General features: G+C 39.6%; 1 protein-coding gene across 2 annotated transcripts in view; it reads right to left on the minus strand.

Annotated features, from left to right (window-relative positions):
- ghrb (growth hormone receptor b) overlaps positions 1–15,292 on the minus strand; it is a 34,118-nt gene that overhangs the window by 18,450 nt on the left and 376 nt on the right. Inside the window, exon 2 of one of the 2 annotated variants that reach the window (XM_078270886.1) lies at positions 8,272–8,359. In XM_078270886.1, coding sequence (XP_078127012.1) covers positions 8,272–8,350 — 79 coding nt within the window. In that variant the 5' untranslated portion in view covers positions 8,351–8,359. Of the gene's footprint in view, positions 1–8,271; positions 8,375–15,292 lie in introns of those variants that run through there. The other variant, XM_078270885.1, reaches the window with a different exon arrangement.

Raw genomic sequence — 15,292 nt, forward strand, 5'->3', positions numbered from 1 at the left:
ATACAGTAACGTGAGCTATTTAAATAAGCTGGATACATGGTAAATTGATGATTGTTTTAGGCAGCTAAAATACGTTTTTGCTGTTGCTGCCGTCCACAGCTGCACATCACTTTGCTTCTGTGTTGGTACTCCGGTCTGTTTCTCCAATCCAAGGGACGTGCCAGCCGCCATCTACTGTAGTTAATACATTGACTATGGACAAGTACCTCATACAACCTCACTTCGAAATACTATCCCTTTATTTAACGTTTTATCATTATGTTGATTAAGAGTGTAATCTGGGGCGGCATTATGTTCTGTTGTAAACATTGTTTTAAGGAGACAGGGTTGGTTGTTTGATGACTATACTGTAGTGCTTTGGAGATTTTACATACAAACATATACTTAACTTATAAAATATGCATTTCTATAAATCAGAATACCAAACAGTATGAGGTAGTCAGAAGAATTGGCTCCACCAGCTTCAACATTAAAATGCTACTTACACAGCTACGAAAAGGTAGCCTGGTCCTACCAGACTCTGGTACATTTCATTTGTACAGAGAGTCTGGCCACTCTCCATTGACAACTGTTAACTTCCTTGAAGGCGGGTACTCTGTTGAAGTTTAAAACTATTGGATCTGCCCAGAGCCACTCTGGATCCGCCATAAACAATCGCTAACGTTTGGTTGTGACGTATGTAATGCGCATGTGCAACAAGAGGGAAGACCGACAACAACTATCGGCTTATATTTAGCATTAGCATCGCTAGCGTTAGCCTTAGCCAACTCCTTCACCACTAACGGAGCGAACTGGAAAATCAAACTTTTCCCGAACCCCGTGGGGAGGAGGGCCACAACATCATGGCCACCAACACAGCTCAGCAAAGATCGTTCTTGCTCGGGCTTTAACTTCTGGATATTCGGCAGCATTGCTGCCACAACGGACCGAATGGCTTCGCTCGCATCTTTCTAGTGCACGTCCTCAACATCATCGTTTTCAGCCACTCCCTCTGTTCGCTGATTGGACCTACAAATATTTGACCGGAGAAAACCCAAGAATATACCGCAAACCCAGACGGAGTACTGAAGGGAAATGAAAATTGAGCGGAAGTAAGTAGGAGGGTGGAGCCAGGCTAACGAAAAGGTAAAGCACTGACTGTAATTTGTATGTATTCAACGTATTTATTACTGTCAGCGCCACACAAACGCTGTGGACCGCATAGGAAGGAGGTTAGTAGTAGGCTAGTTGGAACCAGTTACCTGCAGGTTCTGTGCTAGGCTAAGCTACCGGTGGAACCGTCAGACAGCGTTACAACACGCACGGACACGAGAAGGGTATGCATTGACTTGTCTTACTCTGGGGGTTACGGTGAATAAGCTAAAGTCCCAATAAGTCGGCGTGTTCCTTTAAAGCTGTATTTGCAATACCGCAATACCGGGAAACCGTAATATTTTTGCTGAAGGTTATCATAACGTCAGAATCTCCTACCGACACATACCTACTTTCAAGCATGGGAGCGGAATTTGCTTCCCGGGGGAAACATAAGACTAACCCTAAACCCTAACCCTAAACCCTAACCCTAACCCTTCGTTCCTTGGGAATATTTTAATCCAAACCACATCCTCTTACTAAACTTAACTAGTAGTTTTGGTACCTAAATTTAATAAAATAAATAAAAAGTCGTCGCTGCATGACGCTCACATTTTGTTGGCTAAACTCAACTGCCACGGCCATAGACAGTGAAATAAATGGACATAGACTTCGAAGGAGACCAGTGAAGTAAATTAGAAACACTTTTCCGGTGATGGCTGAGCGTTACTGCGCAGCCTCCAACTGAGCTTGACGATGTAGATGTGACGTGAGCAACCTGTCTGAAAGTCTTCTGGTAGCTGTGCCAACCGAAATCGGAATCATTCCGAATCTTGCAGAGACGGAGAGCGTGAGTAGGAGCTGTCCATGAGCGTAGGAGCAGGAGCAAAACGTTGCTGAAATATTTTGTTCCGATGCTTTCATGGACTCTCTATGGGCTTCTCCCTTGACTGTATGCCTCCACGTCCCCCCGATTGCCTGCGAGCTTCTCCTGACTATACGGTCATTTCTCTACAGTGCGATAGAAAGTTGCGTAGTTATGACACAATCGTTAGCCTATTTTTACAAAAACGGCTGCTACAGAGCCATAACGTGAAGCCTTTTAAACATTGTTGTGTTTCTTTAGAAATAAACAATGGACAAATACAGTCTTTAAATGCTTCAGATGTAAAGTTATTCGCTGTCAACGTGACGCCAAAATGAATGGGAGTCAATAGAATGCTAGCGGAAGGCGATGGCTTGTTAGCCTCAGAATCTCCCCATAGGAGGTACGCTTTCCGGATGCCTGCTTACCCCCTTGGCCACGGCCAAAAAGAACCGCCATTTCGCTGTGCCCTGTAGCTTTTGTTGGCTAAACTCAACTAACCAACTGCTACCGATACGACCGACAGCTCACGGAGCTCTGTAGCCGGCGTCACATGACCAGCTAACGGTCGACTTATTTCGTAGGATGTCATAGAAATTGGTGTACATACATTTTCGTACAATATCATACATTCACGTTCATGAGAATGCGTTGACACATTAATGCGTCAACAATAATGATCCAGTCATGGAGCCGAAATGATAACATTTATTTTAAGTTTAGGTAATTTAAGTAAGTATCTAGGTATTTTTCACGTTTACATTTGGTTGACAATACTTCTGAAAGTAACATTTTAAATGCAGGACCTTTACTTGTGAGTATTTTAACGTTATATTTTTGATACTATTTGAACTATTAGATCTGAATACTTCTCTCACCACTGAGTGAGAGTGAGAGAGGTATACAAACAGAACAGAAAGGGGAAAAAGCGTCTTGCTCCATGATGCCTAATTCTGACCTAGCACACCTTGACATACTAAATCCACTTGCAGACCTTCATTTATGTGCTTGAGTGCTCCTCACAGTAAGTGCTGCTGTTTGCTCAGCAGCTGCCAGGCAGAGTTCACTCCTGGTGTAAGTAAACATGTGAGCTGTAGAAACGGAGCACTTTCTGGCCATCAGAGCCACAAAACACACGCACACACTCCATTTACAAAATTGTTGCCATTATTGTTGCAATGTATTCCCATTACAGGTCTCCTCTTTCTGAGGCAAACGGCCACAAGCATACGAAGTAAACATGTTTACAGCATGAGCTTTCTCTGATTGCTGCCGACAGTCTATTTCGGGGTGAAACAAAACATCCTTGCTCAATCTGTTTTTATAAGGCCAGATGCATTTCCTTTTAGCCGTGATTCTGAGAGGGAGCAGGAAATAGGAGCTTGTATTAATTTCCTTTAAAATGACTCACTCATACCTCCAGCAGATCCCATATATTATCAGGTAGAACATGGCTTATTGTGTTTAGTGTGTGCTTTTCTTTTCATAGCATCTATTAACATCTGCATTGTGTTGGTGGGAAGCCTCCATTACTGTAATGTCTTTGCTGTCAGCACACAGGGCAAATGTTTATTTAGAGAGTCACATGTTCAGACATCAATCAGAGAGAAATAATACCTCATCTTCTGCATTTAGAAAACGTCATTTCCTTCCTTGGCTAGGAGTCACACTGCTTTCAAGCCAGAATGCTTTCAACAGTGATTACTGAACATTTCACTAATCCTTATAGGCAAAACATTGAAAAGGATGAGAAAAAGTGAAGAGCGCCAGTATGACCTCTTAATCACATCAGAAAGCAATGTCCTGATTCCTGAGTGATATAAAGAGTGGTGCTCAGGTGTGAGGAGTAATACATTTCAATTTGTAGAAGTAGTACCTCCGCTGGCTGGGGCTCCAATAGAGTTGGGAGTTAAGAGGAGTAATTTTGAGAGACCAGTGTTCTAAAAGTCCCGGTCATTCTCCCATAGACAATATTAGTTGACTGACAGAGTACACATAAGGCTTCAATAGACATGAAACTCCCCTGGTTGAATCATCAATAGAAAGGTTGCTTTACAAATCACCTGGTTCTTTGATAAAAAAAAACAACCTCACAGCCTGTGTAGGGCTGCTCGATTAAAGGCACACTATGCAAGATTTGTACCTTAATATAACAGCTTTGAAGTCATTTCGATGGTAAACAAGCTTGTAGTAGGGCGAATCATCCCGATAGCAAAGCAGGGGGGGAGGCCGCTGGCGAAACCAGCAATGCCAGTTTGGTAGGTGGCGCCCCGCCAAATGTCGCAAGGGGGGAGGAGGGGGGGGGGATCAGGCTGTGAGTGCAGAGATGGCTCTGCATACGACAGTAACGTTAAATACAAAGTACTCTACAGCAACTCTAGGGACAATTACAAAGTCAGCCTATTACCACCTTAAAAATATATCAAGGGTTAAAGGACTTATGTCTCAGCAGGATTTGGAAAAACTTGTCCATGCTTTTATCTTCAGTAGACTTGACTACTGTAACGGTGTCTTTACAGGTCTCCCTAGAAATATCAATCAGACAGCTGCAGCTGATTCAGAACGCTGCTGCTCGAGTCCTCACTAAGACCAAGAGAGTGGATCACATCACTCCAGTTCTGAAGTCTCTACACTGGCTTCCAGTGCCTCAAAGAATTGATTTCCAAATACTTTTGCTGGTTTATAAATCACAAAACGGTTTAGGGCCAAAATACATTTCTGATCTGCTGCTACACTATGACCCACCCAGACCTCTCAGGTCGTCTGGGACAGGCCTGCTTGTTGTCCCCAGAGTCAGAACTAAACAGGGGGAAGCAGTGTTTAGTTTTTATGCTCCACATATCTGGAACAAACTCCCAGAAAACTGCAGGTCTGCTGCAACTCTCAGTTCTTTTAAATCAAGGCTGAAGACCTATCTTTTTGATGTTGGCTTTCTTTAAATAACTGTTCATTTCTTATACCGAAGCTGCATTGTTGACACTGTATAACAATCTATATAAGCATATAAATAGAAATTCCTATTTTATCTGCTTTTATATATTTAACTGTTTTAACTGCTCTTTAATGTTTAATTTCTTATACTGCACTGTAACTTTTATTCTCGTAGTTTTTATGTAAAGCACTTTGAATTGCCCTGTTGCTGAAATGTGCTATACAAATAAAGCTGCCTTGCCTTGCCTTGACAAAAAAATGGAAACTGCATAGTATGCCTTTAAGGAAAAAATCATAATCACGAATATTTTTGGTCAATATTGAAATCACGATTATTTTACACGATTACTCATTGACTTTTGGAAAGATTCATTGAACCTTAAAAAAACAGTCAAAAAATCTTGAACTGTAAAGATTTCCCATCATAGTCACGAGACAAAATAAGAGTTTACTTGCAAAACATGAAGTGCAAAATAATTGTTTTTCTCAATTGTTCTGTTTTTGTGTTGGTTTCGAGCCTAAATCGTAAATGCGATTAAATATTTTGATTAATTGCAAAGCTCTTAGCCTGTGTACATAAAAATGTAGGGAAAGATGTGCACGTAAGAAACATCCCGTTTCCTGTGCCAAGCTACCAATTACACTTTGTAGAAACCTGATGAAGGATTCAGCAGTTATGGAAAACAACGACACAGGAGCTAATGTTAGTATCTGAGTACTGTGAATTACATACATCTTCACCAGCAGTGAACAAACATCATTTTGAAACAAACGGTCTTGGAGCAACTTAAGCCTCAAAGTTGAATTATGTAGTTTCGGGCTACTGGTAAACTTGCTATATTAATCGTTTCATGTTGCTAAATGTTCCCTGTACTTTAGAAAACAAGCTGCTCTATTGAGTTTGTATTTCAAGCTACAAAAACGCTCTACGTGGTGAGACTGATGATATGTTCAGTGTGACTGTCTCGTTATATTTAACGACTTTTCAGACCCTCTTAGTAACTTTATTTCTAAAAAGCGACACATTTTGACCTTCAGAACATCAGAGGAAAAGCGAGATATATTATATCATAAGTCATGCCTGTGCATGCTGCTCAAAGTAATCAGCCCAGGGCTCTTCTGCCAACAGCACAAGGTCTCCTTCTCCCCTTGCGCTGTGCAGCAGTAAGCCGACACAGCAGTCAAGCTTCATGCAAATGATACATGGTGACATCACCAATATTATATATATTAACAATGAGCTTATGACTTCATCTAGCAACTTTAAGCGACCTTTGGAGCTAGTGCTACTTTCATAGGAAAAGAGTTGGCAACACTGAGTGACAGAGGGGAAATAACATCATTTTCAATGGAAGCCAGTGACATAAAGCTACAAATTGACGCCCAAATCCCAACCCTTGTCACTGCGTGACAGGCGTGACATGCTACAAATCAAAGTTGAGCTGGCCTTAACTTTTTTTCTGCGCTCCAATTACGCAGTAAAGCGTCAACCAAAACATATGTTTTTGTTTCACCATTTGTGGTCCCCTTCTCTCTCACCACAATTCTGCTCCGTTCCGTCAAAAAAATGGAAGAAAAAAAACATATTCCTGCCGTTAGCCAGTTCCCAGTGCTGTTAAACCCTACCCTTTTTTTTATCACGACACAAATACAAAAACCTTGGCAGAGGGTGGCAACTATTTTGGGAGTACAGGTATGTAACGCCCAGTGGCTGGCTGTGGTACTGCGTTATGTAGCTTAGTTAGCTCATTCTATGCTAGCTTTCTGTGTATTGCTGTGCACACAGGGATGCAATGGGGCATGCATGTAAACAATAGCTATCTCCACAAGTGCTCTCAAATGACAATTTATGTTCTCAGACACACACAAGCCCATGACGACTGAACTATGTCAAAGAGAGCTTGAGCAACACTTTACGGGGACAATGTAGCTGGCCACGCTTAGCCGTTTTGTAGCTTTGTCACTCGTATAACCATAGCGTGAGTAGGTGGCTAGCAGCAACCTGTGTATTATTGGAGATATGGGATGAAGAATGTAGCCGTAGCGGCTGGGTTCAGCTACCACCCATTACAAATCGAAACACCAATATTTCCTGGCGGCACAAGCAACAGTAACAGCTTCCTGTCCGAAACAATCGTAAGATTTAAGCACTTTGTCATTTAGAAGAAGATAAAGCTATTGTTTTATTTTGTTAGTACTCCTTTCCCCATCCTGAGTATTTCCCCATGTCAGGTGTTTTCTTACAATTAATTAAGCTAATTAAGCTAACGTTGCTAGTTAGCAAAAGGTAGCATAGCAGCATAGCTAGGCTATCATCAATAGCCTCTGTCTGCCAATTTTCACTGATAAAGTACCTTTCCTAGAAAATACTGAGACCACGGACATGATCAATGTTGTCCTTTAGTTACATGTAGTAGTTTCTCCTACTTGGCAAGTAGCCACCAGCCCAGTTTGCATCACTCCACAAAATGTGAGACTCACAAATCTGCAGGCTATTAAAAGTTGGCAAACTATTGAACAAGTCTGTGTCATAAAAAAAAAAACTAGACTTTCCTGTGGCACTATTCATTTCCACGAACAATTTGGCAGCAGGTTGAAAGCTTTCACTCCCATATTATGCTACGGGACATGCCTGTCAGAACACATCAGCCTAATTCATAAAGGCATGGAACAGAAACAGAATTAAACTTAAGATTTAGGAGAACAGGAATATAGGGGAACACATCCTCCATGCACATACTTACAGTGTTACGTAACAAGACAAAGCACAGGATGTACGTGCGGGACTTAAATGGCCAATGTAGACCTAGTGGATAAAAAACAACCCATGTATGCAAATACACAGCCTTTCCACTGCCACCGAGGGGCTATTCAGGAAAAAAGGGGGGCTCAACACTAAACAGCTTCCCATTGTTTAGCAGTGAAGTACTCTCTGCTCTCCAGAATTCCTGGGAAGCCACTTCACTAGAAATGTGCTGGCCACTCTATCTGGCTCTGTTCGGAGAGCTTCGCTGTTGTGCAACACACATTTCATAATGCCAAAAAAGCAGAGAGCACACCGCATCTATGCAACTATACATGTTTTCTATAATTACGGGGCTGAAATTGTCCTGTGGGCAATAATATACCATTTTTTTTCAAAAATTAGTTCCATCTGGCATTGTGCAATTTCTAATTCCAAACCAAATAGATCAGCAAGAATTGAAAATCTGAGCATCAGAAGACACCAGGTGTCAAAGAAAACACCATCAATGCCAAAGATAAAAATTGCAAAACAACACAACACAATCTGTTCATGTAATGTATGCTATATAATAAACATTCATTTCAAAATCTGTCTCAAGTCTTCAAATGCTAACACATGCTTTAGTTACCGAATACACATCAACATTTTTTAAACATACCTTGCTCAGAGGCCGATACCAGCGCTGAGCCAGTGAAGGTGTGAAGGAAGAAGAAGAGCTTGATGAGAGCGGCAGCCATGGTGTTGAGCTGTGGAGGAAACATGTGGCGAATGTTAGTTTCTCAGTGCAGTCCCCCCAGCTGAACTACATGAAGGCCCAGCCCACTACCACCCTTGAACACTCATAACGTTTTCAGAGGAGAGGTTGAGTACACCACTGATAAAACTCAATAGAGTCACAGAACTGTAAAGTGCTTTAGATACTAGCATTAATCAAATGGTTGATTTTTATTGTTTTGTTTTTGAAACCCTGCCCCAGTGCATTAAGGCAGCTTACTGTATCTGTTATTCTATATTCTACCATTCAGCCCGAGGAAATCTGTTCCCACTTTGCAAATATTTTGGTGAATACTTGAAATTTGAACCAAGAGAGCACTTTTTGCCTTTTAAACCTGTTTTTGGTTTGTTTGTTGTCTGTCAGCACACAGGAAAACTACTGACCCAATTCAATGAAACTTGGTGGGAGGGTGTAGCATTGGCCAATGGAGAACTCCATAAATTGTCGAGCCGATCCGAATTACAGGGCGTACACAAATTCTTTTTTCACTTTTGTTAACATTGCGAGATGCACTTCAACTTATTTCACAGCTTCAACTTCAGAGAAGCCTGCAACCTAATTTTCTATCATTTTCAAATGTGTCAACAGCAATTTTTCAGCACAAGCAAGAACATGCACATTTTCTTCAGAAAAGTGAAACCTCTCTAATGTTGCATATCTTTTTTCATGTAATTTGTAACAACATGAAAAAAGCAAATCCAAGTGATGAATAATAGTACACCTCACTTAATGGACAGTGGGAAGGACCAGCAGGTCTAAATCAGTATCTGAGCATGTTTTATTCATATTCGTTTACCTTCCTGGAGAGAAATGTTTGGTTCTAAACATTCATCTCCAGCCAACAGTGCTGGGTTCAGTGCTGGGTTCCTGCCAGCACATGGGAAACTATCCGTACACTCTGGGCCTTGTTTCGATCTCGTTTATTGAGCCTTGTATACAGGGTTTACATAATTGTAATCTTGTAAAGCAGAACCAAAACCAAAAGTTTGCAATTAGATTTCTAGAAGGCATTTCTGAGCCTAACTTATCATTTAAAATATCTTTAAAAATACTTCAAAACATCTGTATAATCTATCTGGAGATGCCTCATCCTTACTCTTGACAACTCGATGACAACTGTCTAATCGCGAATCGCATTATGATTACTTCATGGCCTAAAAATGTGTGTCAACAGCCAGAAACAAAGGAACAAGTCACTAAAGCTATTTTGTCAAGAGAGTATTTGCAACAATGGTATAAGATCATGTGTCCTTGAGGTATCAAATGTTCTTGACCCCAACATGTGAACAATGGATTTTTGGGCCAGCTGCTATTGAAAAGATCTTTAACGGAGCTTTGACGGAGTCTCCTGTCTTGTTAGTTCAGCATATTTGCTCTGAGTTTCACTGCTGTCAGCTCCGCAGGTGGATGACATGTGTCTTTAAAGTTTACCAGGGTTCAACAATAAGGGTTGCCCAATGGACCAAGGTAAGTAAAATGCCACGTCGAGCAAGTTAAAAATAACAACCCACTTTCCCGTTTTTTGTTGTTGACGTTTTTTTTCGATTAGCGTCGTATCATTGCTCCCCTCCCCTTGCCCACGCTTGTTGGATTTTATTTTAATGTGCTTTTGGCCAATCAAGAATTTAGTTAGTGCTAATGACACGTGACTGGCGGCTGGAAGAAGAAGAAGATGATGGCTGCATATGAGCTTAGGCGAAAGAAAGTGTTTCAAGCGTCCTGGAAGAAGGAGTTTTCTTGGCTGGCAGTAGAGGATGTCGATGAAAACAACTACAATGTTTTGCGAGGTTTGCCGCAAGTTGGAGTGCAAGGCAGATTAAAGTGGATCATCTTCTTGGAATATTTTCTTGGGGGTTGCAGTAGCTCAGTCTGTACAGGGTCTTGGCCTGGGAACTGGAGGGTCGCTGGTTCAAGTCCCCGTGCGGATCAAGTAGGGAGTGTGGACTGGTAGCTGGAGAGGGGCCTGGGCACTGCCATGATATATATATATATATATATATATGCCACTAATGTTTTTAATTTATGTTCCAATACGCAGTATTTGTGATTTGCTTGATTTATAGTGATTATTTATAGTAGTTGAAGTTTACTTTTCAACTCCCATCTATACAAAACATGGGAAAATGTAAGCGTTGTATAGGTTGGATAAAGATTGAGGAACAAATGAATCAACCTATTATGTAATAGTTCTTTCATCCTCAATAAACTGTAAAATATCCTGCCTCATTACAAATCTTTGTGACAACTCTATAATATAATAGACAAACATGAAGGCTACTTGCCAAAAATGTGTATGTGTTTATGTATATTAAGAATATTGGCTGATAAATTGTGATTGGATTATTTCCAAAGCGTTAGGCTCTCTGTTAGGTTCAAAAGGTTCACATATGCAATATGCTAAAAATAATCACTGTTACATAAGCTTTCACTACTTGTGTTGGGTTAAGTGGAGACTAAATCCACAACTATATGTATTTCCAATGCTAGGGCCAGGACTGAGAATGACAATGTTCATTTTCACCAACATTTACTTTGCTGTAGTCACGGCATTTTTACTCTGTAATCTCTGCTCACCACTGTTGGTCTGTTGAGAACAGACAAGTGTTTACACTCTCTGTCTCACGCTGATAAGACACACAAATAGACACGTCTACCCTCATAGCTGCAGATGGCACAAACTCTATTCAGATGAACAAGTGTAGACTTAACATTTTCAGAAACTATGCAAGGCCATGACAAATTTGTAAATGTACTAGTGCTGTCAAACGATTAAAATATTTAATTTAATTGTCATAGTTAACTCTATTCAACATGTCCCTTGATTTCTTTTTGTCCCATTATTTTTTCTCATTGTAATGCTCTTAACATGGAAAAGTGGATCATTAGAACCATTTGGCAACTTTTTAAAAGTAAACTTTCCATTCAGAATCTTATTGGCATCCATTTCGGTGTCTCGCGCTCGCCATCCACTCAAAATGTAACGTTAGCCTACTACTCTTTGGCCGGCTCACAAGCTAAAACAAGTGTGTGAGTTTTTCTAACGTTACTAGTTGTTGCAACAGCATGTGAAAAAAACTACAAAGTTTGCTAGGCCAAAAAGAACGTTAATCTCGCAATAAAAAAATTGACGCCGTTAAAATGGGTTTGTGTTAACGCTGTTAACTAAAATGTACTTTATTGCCATTTAGTCCCTGTTTCTTTATATACAATATTTGTAGGAAATACGAAATAAAACAGTATTGGTAACACTTTATAATAAGGGTACATGAATTGTCATGAATTAACGCATTACTTCATTCATGAAAAAGCATGCATAATTAATCATAAGCACTAATCATATTTTTTTATCAATGTTAAAGATGGACCAGGTCAGCACTATATTTGAAGGGCCACAAACATGATGACGTAATGAAGAAGTAATGTTCAGTTAATGATGATTACAACATTACAACTTTAACTACAGTTTTACCTATGAAGACGGAATGAACATCATTAATAAATCAGAAATCATGATGATTGAAATACCTTAATTGATGCATTAATTAACGTATTCTTCCTGCATTAAGTCATGCATGAGATACTATTCATCCTTGTGCATTACTGATATTTCATGAAGTACTACGAATGAATTAATGCTTTTTCATGATAATTCATGCACCCTTATTATAAAGTGTTAGCACAGTATTCTCATACAATCCATCTTGAGCCTTTACCGTGTTCTTGCAAATACAGCCTTTTTTTCTTAAAAAAAACCTTGCTGTATGATGACATCGGAACGTATCAACAGGATGACATACAGTATAGAACATGTCCCTGTTTTATTATTACGTTACAGTAAAATGTACAAAATGTGCACATTTGCTGATGATATGTTGTTATATGTGTCTGTGTTCACTGTCACATTGATTGTTGATGTTTTTGGAGAAGAAACCTCAAATTTTAAAGTGTGAGAAAAAAATAAAAAGTCTATCACTTCCACTTTGTGAAAACAGGAAGACAATCAGGTAAAAAGACGTAGCCCGAGGACAGTTGCCATGTAGGTATTTTGTTGCAGAATACAACTGTATGCATGTATTCCTGGTAGCGTGAGTATGCATGATACACAACGCATTACTGTAGATCTGCGTATGTTCGTCAGTAGGGCTGCAACTAACAATTATTTTTATTGTCAATTAATCTGTCAATTATTTTCTCGATTAATAAATTTGTTGTTTGGTCTATAAAATGTCAGAAATGGTGAAAAATGTCGATCAGTGTTTACCAAAGGCCAAGATGACGTCTTCAAATGTCTTGTCTTGTCCACAACTCAAAGATATTCAGTTTACTGTCACAGAGGAGTAAAGAATCTGGAAAATATTCACATTTAAGAAGCTGGAATCAGATAATTTTTTTAAATGAAAAATGACTCGAACCGGTTAATCAATCAACATTTGTTGGCAACTAATTTAATAGTTGACAACTAATCGATTAATCTGTAAATCTTTGCAGCTCTATTCGTCAGGGGTTTAAATGGACTTTTCATTGTAAAGTTTTTGTTTACGTCACACACTTCTCATCATTTAAGGTTAATTAAAGCCACAGTGCGTATAACTTGAAATATTGTGTTACTTTGTTTTTTTTTACTTGGAGACAGCAGAACAAGCTGGAAACACAGCTTTGACATATTATCACCCTATAAAGATCGCAAATGTGTTCGCAGAAGATTGTGCATTCACCCCATACAGCGGACACAGATCAACATTAACGTTCATTACCATCTATCTATGTATCATTTTCTGTGCACTTGATCAAGTCCAATACTCATTTTTCTTTTATGGTTTGTTCTCTATCAACTCCTGATAGAAATATATGGCACTTAAACTGCAATATGTTTCACTTTTCCCACCAGCTAGTTGCTCCTCCAATGCATCTTAATTTTTAAGTCAAAATGTTTGGGTATAAAATCTTTAAATGTAACTAAAAGCCATCAAACGATGCAGTTGAGTTTAAATATAACATTGAACCAATGCCAATTACTGATTAATCTACCGATCATCTACTTTGTCAGTGAAATGTCAGAACACAGTGAAAAATGCCCACTACAATATACAAAGTTTAGTTGTTCATTATCAAAATCTGTGTTGCCCGTTCACAAACTTGTCCTTTTTCATGCCTATTTACCACCACCATCAATTCCAAGTATTCCTTTTGGCTTGAAATTTTACATTTGCATTTGCATGAACTGGGGAAGATGCTCCATATTCATGCGCCATCTTGAAATATGTTAGCCGGTAAGGGACATACAGGACATACTGCTCCACCTTTTGCGTTTTCGCTGTCGCATGATAAACTCACAGGTGCTGCTAATGCTGCTAATGGGTATCGTAGCCATTGACATATATATAATGGACCAACAGATCCCGTTGCTCTGGACGGAGACCAGTGAAGGATATTAGAAGCACTTTTCCGGTGATGGCTAGCGTTACTGCGCAGCCTCCAACTGAGAGAGACGACGTAAATGTGCCGTGAGCAACGTGTCTGAAAGTTGTAAGTCTTCTGGTAGCTGTGCCAAGAGAAATCTCAATCATTCCGAATATTGCAGAGATGGAGAGCGTAGGTATATGTAAGGAGATAACATAGGCACAGGCTAATTATTGCTAACTAAAATGCTAGTTAACATTAGTAATTACACTTAAACAGCTAATGTGAGACGAAACTGCCTGCGTGCTTCTCCTGTACTATACGATAATTCCTCTACTATGCGACAGTAAGTCGCGTGGTTATGACACAATCGTTAACCTATTTTTATAAAAACGTCTGCTACGGAGCCATAACGTGAGGTACAAGGTAATGGAGCCTTTTATACATTGTCGTGTTTCTTTAGAAATAAACAATGGACAAATAGAGTCTTTAAACGCTTCAGATGTAAGTTATTCGCTGTCAAAGTGGCGCCAAAATGAATGGCAGTCAATGGAATGCTAACGTGAGGTGATGCCTTGGTAGCATCAAAATGGCGCCATAGGAGGTTCGCGGTCCGAGGAGAAGCTTACCCCCTTGATCGTAGTTTCCCGGCCCCGGCAAGTTTGAAGAAGGAAAACATTGGAGGACCACACGTATGAGACAGGCTTTTTGAAGCGTGAAGGCTACCGTAGCTGTAATACGTACTTTGAACTGCGTGGTGCGAGAGAGTTGATTGCGATATATGATCTGATTGTTATCTGATATATCTGATATATTCACTGTACTACATGACACAAAGAGCAAAGAGCAAATCCACAATTAAGAAGCTGGAATAAGAGAAAGTTTGGCATTTTGATTAGAAAATTACACAAACGATATTGCAAAATAAAAAATATTGTTCAATATTAATTTAAATTAAAATGAATATTTAAATTGTATTTATTTATTCTGTAGGCTAATATTTAAAATAGCATTTTCAATTTTCAAGAAATAAACAGACAGTATTTCCCTTTAAGTTGTACCATAATAAAGTAACTTAACTAATAAATGAACCTAATTGTCTTGAGTAGATTACTTAAAGCTCACACTTAACACTTGTCAAGCTTATTTTATAATATAGCCTAGACAACTTTTGTCTGTTTCTTCCCAGTAGTTTCAGTTGAATAGGTTTGTTTTTAATCCACTTCACATGGGCTCTGACCCTGTTTTTTCCTCCCAGTGTGCTCTCTCAGATTGTGCAAGATTCATGGAGCAAAATGCAGCCTAGATATAAGGCTTTAAAAGGTCTGACACGTAACATACAACAACAACAATAAGCTGCCTCCACTGTATACAAGGTTACGATTTCAGTGTATGATTAAGAGTTAAACGCTATCAGATAGCCTACTGTCGGTATAGGCTACATCAGGTTTACACACACACACACACACACACACACACACACACACACACACACACACACATA

The sequence above is a fragment of the Sander vitreus genome, chromosome 16, assembly GCF_031162955.1.
Source record: "Sander vitreus isolate 19-12246 chromosome 16, sanVit1, whole genome shotgun sequence".
NCBI lineage: Eukaryota > Metazoa > Chordata > Actinopteri > Perciformes > Percidae > Sander > Sander vitreus.